The 27,003-nt window shown below is 40.4% G+C and overlaps 1 protein-coding gene across 3 annotated transcripts in view; it reads left to right on the top strand.

Annotated features, from left to right (window-relative positions):
- Positions 1-27,003, top strand: part of SATB2 (SATB homeobox 2) — a 166,436-nt gene that overhangs the window by 62,660 nt on the left and 76,773 nt on the right. For all 3 annotated transcript variants that reach the window (XM_073306320.2, XM_073306321.2, XM_073306319.2), the window contains exons 4-6: positions 8,903-9,029; positions 12,208-12,331; positions 17,104-17,206. In XM_073306320.2, coding sequence (XP_073162421.1) covers positions 8,903-9,029; positions 12,208-12,331; positions 17,104-17,206 — 354 coding nt within the window. The remainder of the gene's footprint in view (positions 1-8,902; positions 9,030-12,207; positions 12,332-17,103; positions 17,207-27,003) is intronic.

The following is a 27,003-nucleotide window of genomic DNA, read 5'->3' as shown; positions in this document are numbered from 1 at the left end:
ATGACAGTAGATTGTCCATCATGCTTTTTGATTGTTCAAAAGATCTTAGTTTCATGCCTTTGACAAGGTGCTTTAGAGGAAAAGTTTTCTCTGTGTCACACAAAAGAAATGAGAGGGAGAGAAAGGCATTTCTTTCTCATTCTTGCAGTCCTTCACCTTGGTCCAAGCTAAGGACAAACTTATCTCAGAAATGCTAAAAGGAAAATATCGTACCAGCAAGTACTCTTATGAACAGGAGAAACTGACATACAAAAAAATCTGAACAGATATTTCAGCAATCCAATCCCCATCACCATTTGTTATGTTCCCTTGTATAACAGTTTAAATAACAATCTCATGAAATAAATAACTGAACATCAGACATGGTTTTTTTCCATATCCTGACCAATATTTTGGCAGTTTTTCAAAAAGAATGGGAGTTTTGAAAATTAAATAAAGGCTTCTAAAATAACCAGTTTTAGGAAGTTTTATTGAATTTGCAGAATAATTCTGTTCTCTTTCTTTCAGTGAAGTCTTTATTAATTTAGTCTAGTTACTTAGTGACTATATTAAATTAATCTAATAAAAGTCAGGGTTCTAACATAACGTTTCCCAAATGTGAAGCAGCATCTATTACACGAGACAAAACCTCTATGCAACAACATATAAAGTCCGTATATAGAATTACAAGGCATCAGACTGTTCAGTGTATGTTATTCAAGTCAAATACTTCAATACAGTGTATTCAGGAGGAGGGGAATGAACAAAACTAGCACTCAAAAAATTAAAAGTCCTAGCAGAGGACCATATAGAAAAGCTATTTTCATCCCTGAAAGCAGTCTAAAGTTCAATAATTGAACCGTATAACACTAGCGATCTTCTACTGACACTTCTCTACAAATATATATAATTTTATATAATTGCATCTATGTAAAATAGCCACATTAGTGTAGATTCTTAAGGCTGGAAAGGACCAGCATGATCATCTAAACTGACTGTCTGCATGATGCATGCTATTTTCACTGTAGAATTCCACTTCCACTTATATATTATTGTGTGCGTAGTTTTAAAAAGCACACTCTCGCCCCCATAGCTGCAGGTAAAGCTAGTGTCAAACACGGGCCTTTCAAATGAAGGTCACCTTTTTGTTCGCAACCTAAAGTTGTACATGTCTAGTCAACTGAGATGGAGTGTTAATCATTCAAGAGGTGTGGGTGTTCCTGTTGATTTGTGGATGTGTACATCACAACATAATCACAGAGTTTATTCCTGTTCTCTCACTGAATTATTTATTATGGTCTGAAGTGAGGGGGGGGTGCTTTTGTATTGGTATAAACATAGGATTATGTTTATTGTGTACTTTCAATCACTAAATCACCAGTATGTCAAAGGGATAATGCTGCTTGCCTCATAGGGACAATTAAGCCTTATGAGGCTTAATTAATTAATGTTTTATAAAGTGCTTTGGGATCCTCAGCTGAAAGGTGTTTTGGAAGTGCAAAGGAGAATTATACTGATTATTTTTTCCATCTGTTCTCACCCCAATATGTCACTGATTCAAATTCAATAGAAAAATGTAGGCCCCCCCATGTAACAGACTCCAAACGCAGTACAAAATCTGTTCAATTGGTATAAAAACTTGAAGAAGCAGCTCAGTAATATAATATAATACAAAAATTAATACAATCAGTTTAAAAAAATGTGCCCCATTGCTCACTTTCTTCTTTCTGCTTGAAAAGTCGTTCCCTGCAATGGTTTAACAACAGTAACTACAGCAGCCTTTATGCTGCTATGCACTGATGATGTACTACAACCAGGCCACAGGTTAGAAATACAGGCTGAGTTATTATATACTGCAGGATAGTGATTTCCTGTGAACTAATTTATGGATAAATAATTCTATGTACTTGTTATATAGGACAGGAAGTTTTAAATTTCTTTAAGAAAGCACGTCTGAATAACAGTAAATTACCTGCTATAGCATAGGGACAAGACTGCTCTGAAGATGGTAAACAGATGCAATCAGTGTCACAAGAATCTACCAGTCTCTTCAGCAATAGAAGTAATGCTGTGAACAGAGACTCTACGGCTTAGAGCAGTGGTTCTTAACCGGCAACCCACAGACCACTTGCAGCCCAGTCAGCGCACAGCTGCGACCCATGTGACAGCCCCAGGGCCATAGGGGTAGTATATAGTGTGGATGCGGCCCACATAACACACAGAAAGCTGCATATGCGGTCCACAGTGATAAATAGGTTGAGGACAAGGTGGGTGAGATAATATCTTTTATTGGACCAACTTTTCTTGGTGAGACAGACAAGCTTTCAAGCTACACAGAGCTTTTCCTCAGGTTGGAGAAAGGAGAGCTTTGTTTAGCTCAAAAGCTTGTCTCTCACCAACAGAGGTTGGTCCAATAAAATATATTACCTCATCCATTTTGTCTCTCTAACGTCCTGGGACCAACATGGCTACATCACCACTGCGAACAACTCTGTGGCTCAATCATTCTAGGACCCAGGGTTTTATTGACAGCGTTTCATGGCCTTTAACTGGAAGTTATAATAGATATATGTAATATTTATTTATTTTAAAAGAATTTGGATATTAATGCTAATGTCTACTTTCCCTTGAGTTTACATTGTGCTGGTAAGAAAAACGGTTAAAAAGGACCTCGTTTAAAAGAGAAACTATTTGTTTGATTAGACTTCTATCACTACAGCAAGTGATGCTATTGTTCCCTGAACCATGCATCCTCGGAAGCAAAGGTCTGTGTGAGATATATTCAATGTATAAGCAAGGAGCTGGTGATGGTCCAGTGTCTCAGTCCACGAGGGGAGTGATTGTTAACACCCTCCACTCCTTGTGTGTCTCTGTGGGATGCATTTGTTTATGCTGAAGACAATGAAAAAGTTTGGTGTTGTGCATCAGCTAACCTTCACGGTTAGTGTTGATAAATACCCTCCTTCACAGTGTTCATTAAACAGGGTTCTTCTTTCTGAGCCAGTATTTTATTTTATTTTAACCAAGGAATGCTGAATTCTTTTCCTCTCTTCACTTTTTATTTTAAATATTGTTGAATTTTCATTCTGTACCTGCAAAATTTGTGTGTGGGGGGGAATGTATATGATCTTCTTAATTTGACCCATATGACTTTAATCTCTGTTCTGGCATGTAAAGCGCTTTAAATCATTTACATTAATCACTTGCAAACTTACTACAAATATGCTTTAAAAATATTGTTCAGGTATGTCCATAGTCTATAAAATGTAAAAAATTGGGAATAAATGTGGTAGATGTGAAGGAAGCTATTAACAATAGCACAAGAGATGTTCTGTTGTATGGTGCCTATATGTTCTGTTTGGTTGTGAATGATATTTTGGAAGTGGTCCAGTTTTAAAGGTTTGATCCTGCAACTCTTATCTAAGTAATCCATGAGTAGCTCTATTAACTTCAAAGGACTATTCATGTAAGTGAGGGTTCCAGGGTCTAGCCCTAATTGTGTAAATGGTCTAGAAAAGCAATACCTAGTAAGGTGGCTTAGTGATTTAAGATGCAGTTTTGAAATGTTTAGATACATTCACAAGTTCAAATCCTAATAGCATTGAGTCAGTCCTTCATTTTCTTGTGGGTTAAATACATTGAAATCCAAGGCAAGTATGAATCTTTTGGATGCGACCTTAAAAACTGTAATGCTTTTTGCATGCTTGTCGAGCACCAAGTGTCAAGCCAAGATTGCCACTCCCTCCACAGAGGGTCTTTTGGTTGGCACTCCCTCCTCTGCAAGTGGCTGCATTTTCAGTGGTGCTTGTTATATGGAATTTAAAGTACTTTGGGATCTTTCTGAGTGAAAGGAGATATTCAAATTTAAAATGGGGCTGCAGGGAGAGGAATTATTTAAGATCAGTACCAATGTGGACACAAGAACAAATGGATATAAACTGGCCACTAGGAAATTTAGACTAGAAATTAGACGAAGGTTTTTAACCATCAGAGGAGTGAAGTTTTGGAATAGCCTTCCAAGGGAAGCAGTGCGGGCAAAAGATCTATCTGGCTTTAAGATTAAACTCGATAAGTTTATGGAGGAGATGGTATGATGGGATAACATGGTTTTGGTAATTAAATATTCATAAATGGGTCCAGTGGCCTATGATGGGCTATTAGATGGGGTGAGATCTGAGTTACCTAGGAAAGAATTTTCTGTAGTATCTGGCTGATGAATCTTCCCATATGCTCAGGGTTTAGCTGATCGCCATATTTGGGGTCGGGAAGGAATTTTCCTCTAGGGCAGATTGGAAGAGGCCCTGGAGGTTTTTCGCCTTCCTCTGTAGCATGGGGCACAGGTCACTTGCTGGAGGATTCTCTGCTCCTTGAAGTCTTTAAACTACGATTTGAGGACTTCAATAGCACAGATATAGGTGTGAGGTTTTTTTGTAGGAGTGGTGGGTGAAATTCTGTGGCCTGCGTTGTGCAGGAGGTCAGACTAGATGATCATAATGGTCCCTTCTGACCTAAATATCTATGCATCTATGAATCGATATCCTTATCATTCCTCTGTTCTTCAGTCTGCGACGCTGATCAGTAATGAATCTTGTTCAAGGAAGAGATGGCAACATTTTTGAAAATCAAGCTTATGAGAGGGCCTGTCTACAGAGGGCAACGGTTTTCAGGAGCTAATCTTGAAAATGCTCCGGCTAACACATCTGAGGCTATGTCTTCACTACCATGGTAAGTCGACATACGCTACTCAACTCCAGCTTCGTGAATAACGTAGCTGGAGTCGACGTACCTTAGGTCGAGTTACCGCGGGTTCTACACCTCGGGGGGTTGACGGGAGAAAGTCTCCCGTCGACTTACCTTACTCTTCTTGTCAGGGGTAGAGTACAGGGGTCGACTGGAGAGCAATCTGCAGTCGATTTGGTGGGTCTTTACTAGACCAGCTAAATCAACTGCTGGTGGATTGATCTCAGAGCATCGATCACTGCCATAGTATAGACCTGCCTTCAGCCAAACAGAGTGGAGGGAGAATAACTTCTTTAAAACAGTTGTTGAAAAATGTTCTTCAGACAAAACCATTTAAAAGATTTTTTTTTTTTTTTGGCCTCCTCTAACGGGCGGTTTCACACCAAACCATTTAAAGGTCAGTTTTTGAAGGTTGTTCCAGGACACAGGTGGTTCCTCCCTGTTGGCAAGGCCTCAAAATCTCCTCAGCTTGACCTAGTAACTTAGTGAATAAACTCCTGGCAATTAGCATTTGTGCACTGTTTGCCAACACTCCACAAAAAGAGCCCCAAAGGGGTCATTGGTTTGTGAATGAGTGATTGAATTAGTTAATGGGAAAAGGTTGTGAAGTCATAAAAGGATCTGCCAACAGATTTCTTGAGAGTTCTGCTGCATCTCTTCCTCAAACAGTATTAAGGAAGGAGGAATGTTGTTCAGGTTTAAAATAGAGTATTTGTTCAGTAATCATTTATAAAGTGCCTCACTGATTCTCCCACTCTCTCTAAGTCTCACAGGGTATGCCTCCACTGCAATTGAATATACTCCCGGCTAGTCCTTGTCAACTGACAGGCTTCACACTGCAGGACTGTAAAATTGCAGTGTAGACATTCAGGCTTAGGCTGGAGTCCGGGCTCAGGGACCCTCCTCTCTTGTGGGATCCCAGAGTTTGGTCTCCCGTCTGAGCCTAAACATCTCCACTGCAATTTTACAGCCTTGGAGCCTGAGCCCATGAGTCGGAGTCAGCTGACCCAGGCCAGCTGCAGGGGGTTGATTACCCTTCGGGCTCAATACAAGATAAAAACTCTATACAATACAAGTGAAGTTGCATAATTAAAGACCACAACCTTAAAAATTGGAAATTAGGCCATTAAGGTATGTATCTAGGAAGATTATGCCTAGCTATCCTGGCGTTCACCTATCATGATGAATGCCGCATTAAAATCCCCTTGAGAGTGGGAACAAATGAGAAGGGAGCCTCTAGCCAAACTATGACTGTATGTGCTGCTCAAATCCTGATGGAAAGTTATTTGAGAGAAAGAGAACTGGCGTGCTTAAACAAGCCGGCACCCACATCCCACCTGCAACACAACAGATGCCTTAAATGCAGCTACAGTGCCGTGAACGGAACCCCCTGTGGAGCCCGCTGAAGTGCTGGATGGAAATCATGGCTTCTGGCTAGCCTAGGGACTAACTCAAGATATATTTTAAAAAATGTCACCCATCAAATCACACCGGCTGCAATAATAGCGTGCATCAGCAGTGCTGTAACAAGGTGTAAAGGACTCACAGTAGGTGTTAACATGCCCAGGCATTAGGGTAACACCTGTGTTTGTCTAATTCCAGCCAAAAGAGTTTCCTTTCCGACTGTAGAGAAGGATAGAAAATCTATCTAACTACCAGTAGTAGCAGACATTTCCTGTAAAGTGATTTATAGAGTATTTCCCATGATGCTTTGGCCTGTGGTTTTGCTTTGAACTTTCCCAGGCTGGGACAACTCCTTGCAAACTCCAGTGACCTCTACTGCCTTTTTGTCTCTCCAGCGCTGCCAGCACCAAACACTTGGAGATGGTATTCTCTCACGGAGGTTCCTGTAACTGAATGAAGAATACAGCCTCTTGTAAAATGTGACCAATGTAGATGTGACTTATAGGGCACATATGATGCTTATTTTTTCAGTTATATGGAAACTTGAAGTGATCAAAAATAGGAAGGCCAGTGTTCTGCGAAGCTGATATAGATTTCTGGATTTTTCAGGTGACTTTGTGTTAAATTATTACATGGTATTAGAAGGGGCAAGGGAAGTTGGCAGCTAAACTGTTTCACTAGCATGTGTTTCACTCAGTGGACCCTTGATGCTCATTTCATGACTAATGTATGCTGTACTATGTGTACTTCTCATTGTCTCCAGAGATAACATGAAGTAAACTATCCCCTTCAGAAAAACAGCTTTCCTTGGCAAGTGGAATATGGCTTGAGGAGCCAGCTCTGGAGACATATGATACTGTGAATGAGTGCTGTGTGTTACTTTACTGGATCCGAGTCCAGGCACTATTTATACTGCAGCATATTCAGCACCAGATTGTTAAATCTTAATACTGAAACAGTGCATCATTTAAACGTTTTTGTTCTGTGTATGCCCCACTTCCAAGCATTGGATGTCAAGCAACAATTATTAACTTGGTTTGTCGTGGACGAGATTCTACCCTTACCAAAAGCTTCATAACCTACTCTTGAAATGAAGCTACTGAGTCTATACCAGCGTATCAGATTGAGACTTTGAACTAGCAAAGGTAATGGCCTACTCTGGCTTCCCTCTCAGGGTCTGTACATGGTAATGAAATGTGCCGTGAACCACCTGCAGATCTGTTTCCCAAGAAATCTATATGCACGTACTGAAATGCTACAAGTGGGGAGAGTAGTTGTACCAAAATTGTCCTGGCAGTGTTATGCAGAAACAGAGAAAATATTCCCATAGTATTAGCACTGTGCCAAGTATCTCATGCAGTAAGGGAGACCATTGGGCTACCATTTTCACAAAGCCTTTGATTTGCCGTCTCATAACCACCTTTACAGGAGCTTTGATAAGTCTAGATGCAACTCAAAGTTCAGATTTGGTCATCATCAGCGTTGGTAAAATGGTGCATGTGGGGAACTGCGTTAATTTTAGCATCATGATATCACCTCAGAAGATTTCCAGTGAGTTTTCTTGATAGGCCGGGTTGTCATGAGTTGTTGCTTCCCATTTAGAACAAAGGTGTTGGATTATTATAAGAGCTTGCAGATAGATATGCAATAGTGTGGTGTCACCAGGTAACAGTATTGTGAACAGTCATCTCTGTGTTGCTTTTGATAATGTTCGCAGACTGCCTTGTTGATCTTTTCTGGAGTCTTGAATGGGTGTGAACGGGCCAAAGACCAGGTCTCGAGCACTGTCAATTTAAGTGGGAACAAGGGTGTTTGGTATCTTGAAGGACTGGGCCCAGAGACGATAAGCAGATTAAACAAAGAGGAAGCCAGTAACCGAGCTGAGGAGATGGAGTGAAGCAGAACAGCAGACATCTGCCCACTATGCTGTGTACCCACACAAGGCAGCACTGTGCCTCGTTATATTCCTAAAGTCTCTCTGTTTTCTGGGCTTCCCTGGAAGTCCATCCTTTCTAATAATTATTAATTGTTTCTGGTAGTGCCCAGGGTGTGCTAGGCATTATATAAACATTTAAAAGAAGAGAAGGTTTCTGCACTAAAGAGTTTGCACTATCGCATGGGAACTCACTGTCTCTTGCAACAAGCCTATCTAGAAAGGGTGTTGCTGCTGTTACTGAAGGAGCAGAGGTATAAACAGGGACCTGGAAGACAGCTGTGCTATTTTCAATATGTGGTCAAGTACAGCACTGTCACTTTTTGCCAAAGAAAGCAACCATCTGCCTGGTGAAACGCATATCTGGGAGTGAACTCTAACGACTTCATCGATTTCAAATGCTATTTGTGCTGGGAATCGCACCACAGTCAGGATGTAACTGTGTGCTGAGCCCACACACAGGAATTTTCTTGTTCAATTCAAAACCAAATCTTCTATTTACTTAAGGGTTGTGCAGGCTTTCAAATCAGGAGAACAGGGTATTTAAAGCTTCTCTTAACTTAGAAAGTGCAGGCTTTCGTGGGATGAGGAAAGGTGATGCTGTGTGGGGGGCTGCATCCTTTACTTCTCTATAATAATTCAAGAAACATGAAGATGTAAACAGCTCTCTGTTTACAATTCAAAATATATTCCTTCCCCTCCACTTAGGCTCAATTGTCAGAAAGAAATAGCTTTGTGTTCAGGATTGCAATAAAGCTCAGGGCAGGTTCTGAGCACCCTGACCAAGCAAATAATCAAAATGTTTCATAAACAGCTTATAGATGTGTATTATATTTTTTCTTCCAGGAATAATCAAACTTGGGAGGTGGAACCCTCTCCCCCTCAGTTATGTGACCGATGCACCAGATGCGACAGTAGCCGACATGCTACAAGATGTCTATCATGTTGTGACATTGAAAATCCAATTACAAAGGTGGGTGTTTCTGAACATCTGTCCTCCTCTATTCTCTGAGCTGCTCCGTTGATCACAGCATTACTACAGAGATTAGCACATCCTGTCTTCATTAATTTCTGGGCTTTTGATTAAATGAAAAGGAAAATGAAGGGAAAGGTGCTTCACGATGCAGCTTTCTCGGTGAACCTTCAACTGTTTTTACATTTTATTTTCTGAAGCAGTAAAGCCACGGTGGTGTAGTGGGGGCAGGAATGGGGCAGGTGGGTAGGTAGGTGGGTGGGGGGACTCCATCAATCATGAGGGATCTGAAGCCTTTAAAGGGAAACTTTCCCCAACTCCTAATTTAATGGGTCCTCCAGGCCTGATTAAATGCTTAGCACATTGTATGTGAAAAATAAACACCTCATCTATTTCCAGGACTCAGGTTATGAGGGTCTAGACTTTCTGCTAACTGTGGCTCAGACAGGATGGCCCAGAGAGCTTGTTGCCGTCTTTTTTATCTCCAGTGGCCAATCCTAGCATGGTGGGGAGAGCCTGCCTCTACTGCTCCATCTGGTAATTTAAACTATTTCCTACTCTTGAACATCAGATGGACAAAGCGGTAGCTGCTGTCTGACAATTCTACACACTCTTTTTATTTTATATATTTTTTCTCTTCTACATCCTGCCCATTTAAAGAAGATGGAGGCTACTGGGCTGCTCACTGAAAAGGGTGGAGAATTCTCCAGATGGCCTCAGCAAAGCGCCCACCCAGTTCTTAAGAAACTCTGTTTAACCTAGGATGTACCTCACTAGGTCAAACAGTTGGCCCATCTGCCATAGTCCAGTGATCAGGATGCTTTAGAGGAAGGAGTAAGAAACAGTGGAGTATTATGAAATAACTGGCCCACATGAAAAGGTTCATTCTGACTTTATCATAATTAGGAGTCTCATGGCTGTCGTATCCGAGCACCATCAAGTAAATCCCATTGCAAAAACCTCCTGCAAAACAACAGAGGGTCTTGCCCCACTTTGTGTGCATGTATGAAATCGGTACTGCATGGTTGAGTTGACTCTATGCATTACACTGGAGCTGCCTAGTACTTTGAAACTTATGGCACTGCATACTTTCCACCTCACTTACTTAATCAATGGCAATATTTTTTTCCGCTTAAGAAGCACTAAACACCCTAAATGAATATCCACCCCAGAATGACACTGAAGAAATCTGCCCTCTTAATAGCTCAGTTCTGGTGAACTATTGCTCAGTGTAAAATCTTTTGTTACCTAGCAAACTCACAGATAAGCTAGCCACAGGCCGACTATAAACTCTTCTAATTGAAGCTAATATACCAGACCAGGCATAATCTGGATTCAGGTCAGGACATGGTATAGAAATAGCTTTAGTGTCACTGATGGCAATGCTCTCAATGGAGCAAACATCCATTCTCCTCCTCCTTGACCTCTCTGCAAAATTTGACACTGTTGACCATAAGATACTGCTGTCTTGCCCGAGAGAGGAGGTAGGAGTCCTGGGTAATGTGTTAAAATGTTTTTTGGAGGAACACACACACGAGTAGTGATGGGAAGCTGCACCTCTGCCACTGCACTCTGCCTTCATCTGTGGAGTCCCACAAAGATCAGTTCTCTCTCCAGTCCTTTTCAACATGCAGCAGCTAGGTGAAATGGTCAGACAGCATTGTGAATAATGTCACAAGCATGGATTCAGGGACCAACAATATGCGGATGACACACAGCTCTACCTGTCCTTCACCACATATGCCCACACTACGACCACCAGGATGCCCCAATGCTTGGAGGAGATCAGCTCATAGATGAAGAATAGCAGGCTGAAACTGAACCTGAGCAAGGCAGAAGGTGTGCTGATAGGCAGAGAAAAGTGTCTCCAACTAAGTCTCCTTGATTGAAGTCATGTGCCCACAATTGGTCAATTCAGTCTGTAGTTTAGGAGCACTCTTGGATTCTTTACTAACACCAACCTCTCACATAGCAGCTTTTATGAATAACACTCTGTCATCTCCAGTTGCCTCTCTTCCCTCCTGGTGGATAAAGACCAGGCCTCAATTACTCACACCTTTGTCACCTCTTGGCTGGACTGCAGTAATGTGATATACCTGGGCAGGAAGCCATCAGCCCTTGGGAAACTCCAGCTAGTACAGAATGCTGCAGTGCATCTCCTCAGCAACACAGGCTACTGTGAGAGCATCATACCCACCCTCTGCTCTCTGCACTGGCCTCCCAAACATTAAGTCAAATTTAAGATCTTGGTCCTTATCACCAGGGCAGTCAATGGTCTGGGCCCAGCATGTCTGAAAGAGCCTCAAGTTCGGAGATGAAGACTCTGGTCAACAACTCCCCTCCTCAGACACAAAGGCACTTTCTAGCATAAGGGTAAAGCTCATCTGTGCAGGAGACAGAACAGTTTCATGGGTCAGTCTGAGACTGAAACAAAGTCTCCCAGGAACAAACAGTTGTCACAAACTTCCCCGCCTTCCTCACTGATTGCAAGGCACATTTCTTTGACCTTGCCTATTCTAATACAAACACAGAGCGTGGGTACTTAAAAAAAACCAAACAACCTTACAACACCCAAATGCACCTGAAATGTAACCTTCCCGAAACAGAACGCTACAAAAACACATGCAATTCCCCACCTACCAAGAGAATGAGAGTGAGAGTGACCAAGACGTGACAGGTGGAAGGTGCTCAGATACTACGGTGGTGAGGGCAGGATATATACCAATATAGAACAGAATTCTGTTTTAGACCAAAGCCTTGCCCCTCCAGAATGAGGGCGTCTCTCACTACTTAAGCGTGTTGTGTAATTTTTTTTCTATTCCAGCAGGAGCATCTATCTGTGCCTAAGAGGCTGCCTTTCCCAGTCATTTGTGTGGCCTGCATTAAGCAGAGCACTTTGCACTCCTTCAGGCCCCAAAGGAAATGGCTAGGCACACATGTTACATCACTTATGTAGGCTTAGCTAGGATTTCTGGCATGTGGTGTAATTCTCTTAGTTGCAGCATATGTCTCGTTGGGGGGAATGGGGATGAGAAAAAAAAGATGTACTTTAAAGAAAGGTCTGAGCACGGGACTGTAAAGTGGGGATGTCTTCACAAAGATTTATGGTTGCACAAAGAGAGCAGGTTTCCTTGCTGGTGATGTTTCCGTCTGATTTTTCTGCTTTCTTTTTTCGCAGTTGTTCAAAGTTGGAAGACTTGCCAGCAGAGCAGTGGAACCATGCCACAGTCCGCAATGCCTTAAAGGAACTGCTTAAAGAGATGAATCAGAGCACATTAGCCAAAGAATGCCCTCTCTCCCAGGTCAGTGCTTCTACCTGTACTAGAGGATCCAGCTTTATAAAATCCAAAGCCAGGAACTGTTTAGCAAGGTGTTTACAAGAAAAAATTCCAGAAATGTTTAATCCTTTTTTTTAAATTAAAAAGGAGAAATTTCAATCCACTTGGGAAATTATCTCTTTACTCTTTAATTGTGGTGCAGCAGGAGAGTGGGGTGGGAGGAGGTATTGTTTCACGGTCTCTGTGTATATAATGTCTTCTGCAGTTTCCACAGTATGCATCCGATGAAGTGAGCTGTAGCTCACGAAAGCTCATGCTCAAATAAATTGGTTAGTCTCTAAGGTGCCACAAGTACTCTTTTTCTTTTTGTGATGTGTTGTTGGAAGGCGATCAGCTGGCTTGTGACCTCAACTTCAAAGGGACCCCAAGTTCTCCATATATATCCTCTCCGAATTTTGTACTACCACTCAACATTCTGTATTGCAACAGCAGCTTATCCTCACTGGTAGAAGCCTGCAGCATACTTTAGGGACACACACAGTTTTCATCAGTCTCTGATTACAAAGAAATGTATATGACTCTCATCAGTGTGGTGCCAGTTTCTAGGAAAACACAACAAAAGTGTGTGTGTGTGTATGTGTTAATAGAGAGAGAAACTTTATGCAGTACAACTTTGTCACTTGCAGTGAGGACACAACTGCAGTTCGGACTCCTGATGAATCTGAGCTCTAGTTCAAATTTCTTACATGAAGACTTGTATAAAGTTGGCAAGGTTAGCTGAGCACCCTTCTGCACCACCAAAAAAGCCAACATCCAGTGATTCATATTACCTGACAAAAAACTTCACTAGAACAGAGGTAGAGCTGTTAATATATTGCTTTTATATTGTCTTTTTAAAACATGAAAAAATGTCTTTTATAGTTAACCTCTTCCCCCTTCTGTCCAAAAAATAAACGAACAACCCTTAAATGCTAAACACATTGCTTACTGAAGTGACTCTGAATACAAGAGTGGATGTGTTGCATAAGAAGGTGTTACTTTTACAGAGTAGAACAGGGGTGGCCAACCTGAGCCTGAGAAGGAGCCAGAATTTACCAATGTACATTGCCAAAGAGCCTCAGTAATTCGTCAGCAGCCCCCCATCAGTTCCCCTTCTCCAGCCCCCAGTGCCTCCCGCCCGTTGGCAGCCCCACCTGTCAGTGCCTCCCCCTCCTCCCCATATCTCCTGCAATCAGCTGTTTTGCGTGCGCTGGAGGCTCGGGGGTGGGGGTGAGGGTGGGGTGGGAGGAGTGAGGGCATGGCAGGGTCGGGGGAAGGGGCAGGGACCTTGGGGAATGGGGGCAGGGCCTGTGGCAGAGCCAGGGGTTGAGCAGTGAGCACCCCCCAGCCCATTGGAAAGTTGGCACCTGTAGCTCCAGCCCTGGAGTCAGCGCCTATGCAAGGAGCTGCATATTAACTTCTGAAGAGCCGCATGCGGCTCCGGAGCCACAGGTTGGCCACCCCTGGAGTAGAACAACACTTTAAGTGTTTGCCTTTATATATAGAATGGACACTGCAAGAGGAGAAATTGATTGGCTAGCGAAGGTTCCAGCAAGTAGGTTGGGGCTCTTTGGCTGATGGTAACAAAACTAGCATATCAAAATTACATTTCAAGAAGTGAAATGAGATGAGATACCTGCAACTCTCAGGTGGAGGGAGACTGGTCTTCAATCCTGTGTGTCCCAGTGCACCTGGCCTGTACCACTATCCAGTATAACTGAACAGTGAGCCATGTTATGTGGTGGCATTCATTCACTGTTTAGGGATGTTTTCCATCAGTTTTCATATGGGAATATGCCAGTTGGCTTACCTCTCTATAAACTCATCCTGACATACATTAGCAAGACTACTGATGGCAGAACTGTAGGAGAAAGAATTTCTATCCTGGTGATTATGCAGAGAATAAAGGTACAGAGACATCCTTTTGTGGGTTCTAATTCAGCAAGGCATTTGCACATGCTTACCTTTAAGCATGTGCTTAAGTGATTTGCTGAATGGCGATGAACTCCAGAAGCTGGACCATAATGAATGCATTTCTTGCATTAGAACCACAAAAAGTTGTAACCTCTGTTGTCATGGCTTCCAAAATGTAAAAGATACAGTGGAAGGTTGTATAGGAGCTGTCTATTGCCATTATCTGAATTTGCCTTGAATACAATTCCTTCTCCCAAATCAGTTTTAAAAAAATACCGCACCAAATGTGAAATGTCATTACAACCCCCTTGTGGTTAATATATTATTGACAGCGGCAAATTACAGAGCTGTCTCCTAGGAGTCCAACTGCGGAGTAAATGCTGCTGTTTAATAATGTGTTCACAGTGCATTGAGTTTCCCTCTGTATAGAAGTGGAAAGGGGCTTTTTTTTCTCACCAGTACTATGCTCCAGCTCTTGTTCTTGGTGTATGAGCTCTTCTTGCAGCCCAGATGGAGATTCTGATTGCCACTAATGGGCAGTGTAATCATTGGCTTTGATTTACAATTGTTCTGTTTCTCCTGCTAGGTGTATTATGTATTTGCAGCTTAGCCGCCTTTAGCATAAGGCTGCTGTTCAGACAAATAAATCCCAGTTAAGCAGGGTACTGTGCTAATCATTCCAGTATTGTTCATGTATTTTGCATACTTGTATAAACTTCATTTCCTTGTTGTGGGTTGGTGGTTTTTGTTTCCATTCCATAGTTTTCTCCTTTTATTTTAACTTACGACATTATATCTTGTTTATATGAATCCTCTGCTAGTTCTAGTATACATTATCAGGCAGATGCCAGCTTTCTTTCCACGTGGATGTAATGAAGCTGTTCACCCACCGGGGGTAGGAAGAGGAATTTCTGCCCCATTTTTCTTCCTCAGAACCACCACAGCTATAATCTTAGTAATGCCCATTTATTGTAGAGCTGTGAGAGCTTAAAGAAAAACCTGCTGGAAAAATAAACTCTTTAGAGCTGCTTCTTCCAGCTAAAGTTTCCACTCTGTTATGCCCTCAAAAGTCTTCTGTTTCCTCAGGAACAAGCAAGGGTTAATAGGGAAGGAGGTGCTGCTGACTGTTATGGTACTAGGTGTAGGTCTCAAAATATGAATTTTAACTAGAAAATTGAAGCTGAGTTTTGGTGATTAGAACATACATTTAAAAAAAAAAATTCCCAGCTCTTATTTCATAGCTACTTTGAATTCCCCATACTGCAGCTTAGTGGAAATGTGAAAGTGAAAGGGAAGAGGAACCTCTGTGTTTAAAGTTAATTCATGCCTCAAAGACGGAAACTAATCTGTACCATCCAATCTTCCTTAAGTCTCTCTAAAGTAATTTCTTCTCAACCTCCTAATACCTCCAAAACTCAAGGGGTCGGGAAAACTGGAATCTTTTGAGGTTGCAACAGAGTAGCAGACTGGGCTGAATAAATACAGAATTGATCTTGAACAGGATGGGATTTTTTTTAGAACACTGTAAAAGTGGAGTAAGCCAGAAGTGAGCCTAGCTAGTAGTTTAACAGCCATGGATAAGACCCCATTTTACACATGAGCCTAGAGGGGCCTGTGTGCCAGAGCTGGAAGCTGTGGTAAATAGCTTGCAATTGCTTTGAGGTCATGCTATCTCTCTAATCTCTTCTACTATGCAGAAGTGTCATAACAGGTGCCAACATTTCTCTGAAACCTGGCATGACTGTAGCTATAAAAAATGTGATTTCAAGAAAGGGTGCTTTGGCTCTCACATCTTGTTAAACTTCTTGGGCTTTAGAGTGAATGTGTGTGTATAGATCTATGTAGATATACACATAATGGAATGATTCAGCTCTGGAAGAGTTTAAAAGTTATTAACAATTATTTACTCTATAAAACTGAGACAAGTACCCGTGACAAAACTATGTTCCACCATACAGCCAAAAGTGCCCCAAATGTAAAATATTTTTGTGTGTGTCAAGTGCTGCAGAGCACTCTACCTAGTATCTTCCAGCTGCATTGTAGCAGTAGTTGCCAGAGGATACCTGCAAAGGGTGGGGATGGTGGTGAAGTAGTTTAAATCTTTTAGCTGTACCACATTTTGTTGTGGCCCTTGGTTACTTTGGGGATGGTGGTGAAGTAGTTTAAATCTTTTAGCTGTACCACATTTTGTTGTGGCCCTTGGTTACTTTGAAACTGTAGTGTATTTAGTTTAATCTGCTCTGAATAGCACTATTAATTTTTCTGTTGAGTGATTTTTCACACAACAGCTAATCACACGTTTCTATAAATTATATTAATTTAACTTATTTGCCTAACTGTTGTTCTGCAGCGAGTAGCACGGATGTTCTCCAGTTCTTGGCTGTGTGGTCTTGTTGCAGCTGAAAGCAGAACAGAAGCAGCTGAAAAGCATTATTTGGATTATGCATGCTAACCTTACCTTTAGAATCTGGTTCCTAAATCACAATTGTTCTTACCCCTTGTGTCTAATGTGTGTGTCCCCCAACGTGTCACTGCCTCTAGTTATGCTTTTAGTATGAAGATTCTGTGACATCACAAGTATAAATTAAAATGACAAGTCAGTAGGAGCTGGAGATAGGAGTCTTGGTTCAAACAGCACCTTTTTTGCATTATTCGTGAACCAGAGTAATCATGTCTGGGGATGTAGAGTGGGAAATACAGCCAATTTTGAGTCCTTCACAGTGACTGCATTAGGTTTTGAAGGCACAAATGGGTGATCAATGTGAGCTTGCATGTCATTGACTAGCTCTGGAAAAGAGTTTTCATTATTTTTTAACACACTTTCTGTCTTCCTCTACTTCCAGAGTATGATTTCATCCATTGTAAATAGCACATACTATGCCAATGTATCAGCAACCAAGTGCCAGGAGTTTGGGAGATGGTATAAGAAGTACAAGAAGATTAAAGGTAAATTAACTTCAGTTATTGTTAATTTCCAAGCCAATGAACTGTGTTTGACTGTTTGAAATTTTGTTTTAAGTAAGAGTGATGATAAGCCTTAATAATATTAGTGAATTTGTCCGCAAAGAGGGCACAGTTGTAGCACACTGGAAATTAAATCCAGTGCATTATGAACAAGGATGGTGTGAAAGGAAAGATTTTTAAAGAAAACATGCGAGTTACGTCACATTTTAGACTGTAATTGCATTGAAAGGATCAACTGTGTGTGTAAGAAAACTAAAACATCTTGGAAAAAAAATCTGCTCTAGAAGATCTGGATTGTAAAGTTAAATTGCTATGTAAACCACCTTCATCATATTTTATTTATGAAAACTAAAAATTTGTCTTCCTAAGTTAAATGTGTCCTCGCTTTCTGTTTAAATATGGTTAAGTGTATTGGCATTCCTGGAATTTAGATAGTAGCAGTGCATTTGAGACCAAGTTGCTTGGAGGCACTGGGCTAAATTCATCCCAACTATTCCTACTTGTACCAAACTGAAAGTGGCCCGTTATTTTTATGATATGAAATGGAATTATGTTAGTTGGTGAAATACTAATGTCTCATACAGGAACATTATTTTATGTAGGTTCTTATAACGCCCTTGTTGCCATAATGACTGAGTGTCTTCCAGCAGCGCATTACGTGACGTTACTAACATCTGTCATTGGTAATTTGTTCTTTCTCTTGCCCTTTCCTCAGGGGGAGAATTGTGTGTACAATGCAATGTTTTGTTTTGGTGGAGTTTTCTTTTAAATACACATGCTGCTATGTATTTCTGTGAGACAAAGTATGGCTGAAGAAGTGCGCCTTGTATTTGAAGGGGAGGTGGGAGGTTTGTGATGGTTCTTTGTTCCGCAATCTCGGACCAACCCCGAGTACTGTCTTCTGCACAGACTAGATTTGCCCTTATGGTAGAAAGTTCTATTTTGCCTGAAGAGTGGACTTGTTGGCCAGAGTCTTCATCTAAGAACTTAAGTCTCTTTTTTAGATATGCTGGGTTCAGGCCATTGAGGACCATGAAGATAAGGTCTTAGACCTTAAATTTGACTTGATATTCTTTGGGAAGCCAGTGGAGAGAGAGCAGAGGACAGGTTTGATGTGCTCATGATAGCTTGTGGTTGCTAAGAAGATACATTGCAGTGTTTTGTTTTAGTTAGAGTTTCCTAAGGACTGATGGCTTCCTGCCCAGGTATATCACATTATTTTAGTCCAGATGGTGGGTGTTGTAGATATGTATAACCAAGGCTAGCTTATCATCTGCCAGGATGGGTTGGAGTCTTCTAGTAACTGGAAATGAACACTGGTATGTGAGAGTTAAATGTCGGCAAAGAATCCAAGAGTACTCCTAAACTACAGACTGATTGACCACTTGTAGGTGTGTGTCTTCAGCTAAAGGAATTGCATAGTTACTGCAAACTCTTCAAAATGCTTTCCTCTGCCCACTAGCATATCTCTTTGTTTTGCTTGGGTTCAGCTCCAACCAACTGCTCTTCATCCACCAGCTGATTTCATTCAAGCGCTGGGCCATCTTGGTGATATGTAACACCAAATTTTTAAATAAGACTCCAGAGGTAATCCTGGCAAGTACAGTCTTGTAAGACTAACTTCACTACAAGGCTAATTGGTTGAAACTATAGTAAAGAACAGAATGATCAAACACAGATAAAGCATAATATGTTGGGGAAGAATCAACATGGCTTTTGTAAAGGGAAATCATGCTCACCATTCTATTATCATTCTTTTGAGGGTGTCTATAAGCATGTGGACAAGGGTGATCCAGTCGAAATAATGTACCTGGACTTTCAGAAGTCTTCAACAGGGTCCCTCACCAAAGGCTCTTAAGCAAAGTAAGCAGTCATGGGATAAGAGGAAAGGTCCTCTCATGGATCAGTAACTGGTTAAAAGATAGGAAGCAAAGGGTAGGAATAAATGGTTAGTTTTCATAATGGAGAGAGGTAAATAATGGGATCCTCCAAGGATCTGTACTGGAAATTGTGCTGTTCATCATATTCATAAATGATCTGGAAAAGGGGGCAAATAGTGAGGTGAGAAAGTTTGCGGACAATACAAAATTACTCAAGATATTTAAGTCCAAAACTGACTGCAAAGAGTTACAAAGGAATCTCACTAAACTGAGTGGGTGACAAAATGGCAGATGAAATTCAGTGTTGATGAATTCAAAGTACTGTACATTGGGGAAAAAATCATCCTAACTATACATACAAAGTGATGGAGTCTAAATTAGCTGTTACCACTCAGGAAAGAGACCTTAGAGTCATCATGGATAGTTCTCCAGAAACATCCACTCAATGTGCAGCAGCAGTCAAAAAAGCTAATGATGTTAGGAACCGTTTGGGAAGAGATAAGTAGTAAGACAGAAAATATCACAATGCCACTATATAAATTCATTGTACGCCCACACGCTGAATACTGCATGCAGTTCTGGTCACCCCACCTCAAAAAAGATACATTAGAATTGGAAAAGGTTCAGAGGAAACACAAATGATTAGGGGTATGGAACAACTTCTGTACGAGGAGAGGTTAAAAACACTGTTCAGCTTAGAAAATATATGACTAAGGGGGATATGTTAGAGGTGTGTAAAATCATGAATGGTGTGGAGAAAGTGAATAAGGAAGTGTTATTTACTCCTTCACAAAACACAGGAACTAGGGATCGCCCAATGAAATTAATAGGCAGCAGGTTTAAAACAAACATATGTAAGAATTTCTTCACACAATGCACGGTCAATCTGTAGAACATGTTGCCAGGGATGTTGAGAAGGCCAAAAGTATAACTGGGTTCACAAAAGAATTAGATAAGTTCATGGAGGATAGGTCCATCAATGTCTATCAGCCAAGATGGTCAGTGACTCTACTCCATGCTTTAGGTGTCCATGAACCTCCATCTGCAAGAAGCTGGGAGTGGATGACAGGAGATGGATCATGTTCTTTTAATTCCCTCTGAAGCATCTGGTACTGGTCACTGTCGGAAGACAGGATATGTGGCTTGATGGATCATTAGTTTGACAGCCAATGCATTGGTCATGCTTCTGTTCATATTTCTTATAGGAAAGGTAAAGCTGTATGTCATTACATGTCTCTCACTTAAGTCTGTGTTGTGTGTTCATTTCACCTACTGGCTGCATATAGATGTTGAAAAGGCATGGAGAAAGAATTGACGCTTGTGGGACTCAACAAATGAGGGGTCTAGTGGTGGAGGCATAGTTTCCCACTAGCATGGTTTGGATGTGTCCCTGCAGGAAGGACTCAAACCATTTTAGCACATTCCAGTGGACCTCTGCCATCTCTCTCAGGCTAGACAGCAGTATCTTGTAGTCAACAATGTCAAATGTTGCAGACGTGTCAAAGAAGATGAGAACGGATGTCTGCTCACCATCCATTTATTGCAGGAGATCGTTGGTGGCACTAAAACTGTTTCTGACCATGGCCTGGCCTGAATCCAGATTTTGGGGACTGGATATTAGTTTAAATTAGATGTTTGTAATTGACCTGTGGCTAGATTCTCTGTGAGTTTGCTCAGAAACAGAACGTTTGACACCAAGCAGTAGTTGGCGTGAACCAATGTATCAAAGAGGGAGGGTTTCCTCAGTGTCGGTCTCTGGAAGGGAAGATTCCTTCCCTGAATTGGAATGCATTGGCTATTTCAGGCATGACTTGCACCAGAAGCTCAAGCCTTTTTTTCACCAGCCAGAAAGGGCTTGTGTCAGATTCACAAAGCTTGGGTCGGGACTCCCTTATGGTGCCCATAACTTCTTGAGAAGTGAATATACCAAATGTATACTTATTCGTGAAACTCAAATCTTTTAAAAAAGTGTCTGCAGTTTTTTGCTCTTAAAAAGTAGAGCATATAAGATGTGGAAGGCTGCTATTTAATTCATTTAAGGCAAAATATAAACCCATCATCGTAATGTAATAAGGAAGCTTCTTTTAGAATTGAGAATATTTTTATCTTGCATAAGATCAGGGCAAACACTGAGGGATCTGTTTTCCCTTTGATTTATGTGCCTATTTCCCATTAACTGTAGTGTGGTTACATGTGTGCATGGAGTATGGAAGATATACGTATAAAAATCAGAGCTCTGTTGTGTGCAACAGTGATATTTGCCCTAGCAAGAGCGATTATGTTTTAGGTTAAAAATGTCTGTGGAAGATTTTAAAATAGTTGAAGTAAAACTGTAAATGAAGTACGTAAGAGAATTAAGATACACATCTTTTCATTTTGTAAAATTACACAGGGGTCATCTGCAAATTTTGATTTAGACATTTACTATGTCGTTAATATTTACCATTGTGCAGGATGAATTGAATAGTTCCTTCTCACTCTAAATTACCATCGTGTGACTCAGAAGTGTTTTCTTTTCTCTAAATGACTCTTAGTAAAAAGATTTTTTTTAAAGTGCTCTTGGCTGAAACAAATCAAAGGAATCAAAGAGCTTCAAGGTCATTTAGTAGATCGCTTTAACTCTCTGTTGCAGAAGAAAAGCTATGGGTTTGCTATTTCATCAGGCTAGGGTGTAATGCCAGCTCCAAAGACACTGGAAACCCTTAACTGTAGTGGTTCTCAGTGTTGCCACTTCAGACTCCCAAGTGTTTCTAGCACACCACATCTTCCACTTTCTTCCTTTCTTAGAGCATTCAGTTCTTCAAGCTCTTTCTTTTTTTTTTAGTTAGTAAGTGCACAGTTAAATCATTAAGTGCAGTAAAAGCAGAGCGAGACCTTGATTTCAATCAAGAGGTCAAGGACCCAAACCTAAAGAGTTTGCCAGATAACTGTGTATGTGCACAATTTAAAGAGATTCAGCTAGTCGTTGCTGTTTGGAAGAGTATGTGTGTGTTAGTAGGAGGAGAAAAGAGAAGGTTAAGGTATGTGTGAAGTAAACACAAGCTGCTGTAAAACAGTTCAAGTGGTGTTGATTCATCAACCAAACGAGTGGGAGGGAAAACAAAAGATCCATGACAGGTACAGTTGGGTATGGAAAATAAACAGCTATGTAACTTCATTGCAATAATCTCTAGCACCCTCTGAAAGGGAAGATTTCTGCACTTAGTTTGGTGCTTTTAATTTCACATCTCCATTTCTTTGTTATAATTTCATTTCTACTTCACAGTTGGTGGTTTGTACAGTAGAACTCATTTCATATGTGAAATTAGTGAGTTTGTAAATATACATAGCCACACATCTCTTTTAATAAGAAGTAAAAAGTTCTGTTTTTTAAAAAACTGGATATAAGCAACAGTTAGATTTTAGAGTCAAATTTTGCCCTTGGATATCACTGTGAGGCATTGGGACCAGCACATACATATCCAAGGCCAGATTTGGTTAGTAGAATGTAAAAAAACAAAACAAACAAACAAACAAAAACCCAAACAAGCGAAAAAAAAATCACATGCACTGTGGTAAATGCAAAATAGAAAGGGGCTTCTAAATTACTTTTGACGTTGCAAACTAAATGCAGTCTACGGTATTTAAATGTGTTTCCTATTATCTGCTAATGTCCGTTTTAATAAAACAGTGGGAACTAAATGGTTGCTTCTTAATCAAAACCATGATTTCCTAAACATAAGCTATGTGATTCTGTTACAAATTGCCACATATAGATAGATCTCCTAGGTCAAACTTTTTTCCCCCTTTCTCATGGAAATAAATAAACAGTAAAATAATTATACATTCTGGAAGATCAAAGTAAATATGACTAAAGCAATGCAAAAATAAAAAAGTCCTCTGGGAAAATAAAGAAGAAAATCATCAGGTTGCAGAGTATATAGTTAATGTTTAAATAAATATAAGAAAGTGAACAATCAATAATTTGATATCATTAGTAACAGATGTCAAACCTATATACAAATGGAATTGTATGAAATTTGAAGTAAACATTCTTAGTGTGCATTCTGTTGAGCTTACTGAAAATACAGCTAAATTATTTATGCTTATAATTGTTAAAAGTTTTCAGTTAGTTCAGCTCAGAATGTTAATTATCTCTTGTGTCAAGGCCATCATAGAATAAGGTTCTGGCTTGACTTTCCTACCCCTGTCTACCAGCCCCTTTAAGTTTTGAAGAAATTCATCATTTATTCAGTAGCATAGGAGTTAGTATACATACTGATAACTGGAATTTACTAGTGTGAGAATGGAGATTTTTCCATGTTTTCCCAGCTGTTGGTCTAGCACTCTGTATGTGTGTTTGGGCATGGGTGAATGGGACAGTAGGATGGGAAAAGATCAGGAAAAATCTTCCTAACCAGTTTGGTGTATATGATATATACTGTGTATGCCAGTGGTTCTGAACCAGTGGTCTGGGGCCACGAGCAGATTTCAGGGCAAGCAGGGCCAGTGTTAGACTCACTGGAGCCCAGGGCAGAAAGCTAAAGTCCCACTGCATGGGGCTGAAGCCTGGGGCCCTGAGTCCTTCCACCTGGGATTGTAGCTGAAGCCGGAGTAACTTTGCTACCTGGGGGGCCCCTGTGGCATGGGGCCCCAGGAAGTTACACTGCTTGCTACCCCATGATGCCGGTCCTTGCTTTTATATGCAGAAAACCATTTGTTGTGGCACAGGTGGGCCGTGGCGCTTTTATAGCATGTTGCGGGTGCCTCAGAAAGAAACATGTTGAGAACCCCTGGTGTATGTAATTGTGGAAAGAGGGCTTATATTAATACAGTTCTAACTTTTTAAAAGTTGGGAAATGAGAAAGTTAAGGTTCTCAGTAACTTTCTGTTTGTCACACAGCACATATGTAATCATTTAGATCTAGTATTTGGTAGTTTAATTACCGATCAAAACTATACACAGAATGTGCAAGATGGAGTGAGTTAATGTTACTACATGTATCTTTTATTTAACTTTTGATTTTAAATTTTCACATTTTTAAGGTTACAGGACTACTTCCTCATTTACACTGAGGCCATTTGCACTACCCTAATAGTGGAAAGAGGCCTTGCAGTGAATTTAAAATTACCCCATAAGGCCCTTTGCATTCCCAGAGCAGAAGAAAAGGGCCTCATGTACATGAGAATCAGGCCCACAGTTTTAATGAGGATTGCATGTAAATCAGACAGTGATGACCTAGTCTTCGGAGGTACTGAACATAAACATCTCCTCTGGAAGTTTACGGAAGCTATGTATTCTCAGACCCTTTGAAATTTAGGATCTGAATAATTAGTTTAATATTTCTTAGCAGAATATAATATGAATGAAGCCCAGTCTTTGGTCCAAAAGTAATGAGCTCTTCTGTCAGTCTTCTCTGTGTTTGTATCAAAATCCAGCATAAATGTTCTCTTCCAGTCCATATGTAAATAAAACATAACATTTGTTCAAACGCATTGAAAGGCAAAAGCAATTATTTGCAATGAGTTAAAGCAGAAGTAATTCCATTTGCATTATTTGCTTTGTTTTGTGCATGATTCTACAACATTTAACACTGACTTACTTAGATTCCCTGTAAAAATTAAAGAATACATACATAAAAAACTCTGTGTGTGTGTGTGACAGAAATATTTCAAAGCAATCAAAAGCATTTCCAAGGAATAAAATTCATAGAAATAATTCATTGTCCAGTGTCATTTTGGTAATATTTTGCTAATGGTCTTTCAGCTATCTGTTTTTAAAAGATATATTCCCTTCCCAAGGTTAGTTTTATAGGAAAGACAATCACTCCTTCACTACTGAAAGTTTTTTAGTACTGTGAATATTATCTCTTAGCCTGAGCCCAAATTCTCAAGCAGAGGGGAGAAAGGAGAACAACAAATATGATGTGACCTTAAAACAAGCTAAAAAGTCTTTTGTTTGTCCAGATAATAAGAGTCATCTTTATCCCTAAGATCAGAAATCATCTTGGTGTAAGTTCAGAGATGTTGGCTGATGGTCTTTTTGTGAAGTGATGAATCGCTTCAATATAAATGAATTATTTCTGATTTCAGTAGGTCAGGAGCTAGCTGTTGCAGGAAAGAGGATTACACATCTTCTTTAACTGAGGATAATCTATGTCGTCTTATCTTTTTGGATCTTCTTTGTTTTTCAGATATAGTTGTAGGCGCTGTTATTTTTTGAAAACTTGTTTACAGCCTCAGACAGACGGACAGAGAATCTGTTTTTTGACCATGGGTCTTAGTTGCAGTTGCAGGATTAGAGAGTTTAGAAGCAGCAGCATTTGCATGAGTTTCCAGCTTTTCCACTCTCAGGCTGACAGAACTCAGTTTCCCATTCAAGGTAGCAACTGCCGAGGGAGCACACTGAGAATTCCTATTTCTTTCTTTAAGAATTATTTTGAATTGTTCATCTGAAGCAGGTGTTTTTAGGAACTTCTTAGAAAGGTAGCAGTTCTTTTCCATCCAAGATTTTTGCTTTAAATTGGCCTATGTAGTAATGTTTTCTTTGGACTTCGACATTTCGGATGGCTAGTTACACTCATTATCAGTTTAGATACTTAAATAACTTATTTAAGAATTTGCAGTTTCTTGGGGTTTTTGCTTGTACTTTAGTTGTTGATCTGGAGCTAAGCCAAAACGAAGCCTTTCAGTTTAGCTGACAGCTCTTCCTCCTGCTATGAAAATCTGAACCTTTTCTTTTGAATTCAATAGGGTTTTTTCATTTTTTTAAAAGAAAATAAAGAAACTATTGGTCTTGATATTGTTAGCATTTTGGTGGCCCACGGAGGCTTTGAAAGGTCACAGTTCACTGAGGGATGAGCTCACATCTTTAATGCTGTTAAGCTGTAGACGATGTTCTGCTGTACTGCTTTGATGGGACAGTAGGGCATTGGTTTACATTGAGACTGCTGTATCTTTACAATGGAAAAAGATGGAGACTTAATTTTTTTAAAATCAGAGTATAGAATTGACAGAACAGGCAGGATACAGCAAACGTTATAGATATCTGAAAATTGTCTACACCTTTTCAAACCCACATTTCTTTTTCTCCTCTCCGTGATGTTATGACGTTCATTTTTAAGGACTGTGTTGTGTGTGTGTGTGGTTCTATGAGACGCAACCCGCCCAATGCCTTATATTCCAGAAGCCCATAAGCAGTGGCCTTTGTGGCTGTTAAGCAGGATGGAGAGAATTAGAACTGGCTGAACTATTTTGAAATTTGAATTTTGATGAAAAAGACGTGTGTGGGAATTTCAACTTTGGAAAATGTTATTCCTATTTTTTGACTGCGCTAGAGAGAATGGGAAGTCCTTACAGCTCCAAGTGTGTTGTCACTGCTAGGTGTCTGCTAAAAAATTTAACAGATGCTCACTAAGCATGCTCAGAAGTGAGTTGTCAATTATTTACCTTTTTTCTTTTAAAAACTTTCACTTTCAAAATTAGCTAAGAGATACTTCCTCATTGTGGAGCAGTCACATGCCAAGACTGCAGTTTTGCTCAGCCATTTTTGAATTATTGGGGAGCAAAGTAAAAAAAGAAATTCTCCCCCGCCCCCGCCTCTGGTTATCCCAGAGTGTCTTATTTTTTTTTTTTGAGATCTCTTTTGCACCATTCTACAGGTTAAGTAGGACACACTGCCGTTAGAATCCAGTATTTATAACTATGTGCAATCCCCCACCCCTTTAAAAATTTTTTTAAAAAAAAGGGCGTAAAACTTTTTTGGTCACAAATAATTCAAAAATTGGTTGAATGGATTTTCCTCACACGTAACAAAAAAACAAAAACGAACTTCCAGTCTCAGGCCAGCTAAGGAAATTGCAGCCCCAAAGGAGAATTTTTGAGAAAGTTAGCGTCAGGTGAACGTGAGAATGCAAAAGG

This window comes from Lepidochelys kempii, chromosome 11, assembly GCF_965140285.1.
Source record: "Lepidochelys kempii isolate rLepKem1 chromosome 11, rLepKem1.hap1, whole genome shotgun sequence".
In the NCBI taxonomy this organism is placed as follows: domain Eukaryota; kingdom Metazoa; phylum Chordata; order Testudines; family Cheloniidae; genus Lepidochelys; species Lepidochelys kempii.
Note: the sequence above shows the minus strand (reverse complement) of the source record. Positions and strands in the feature narration are given on the sequence as shown.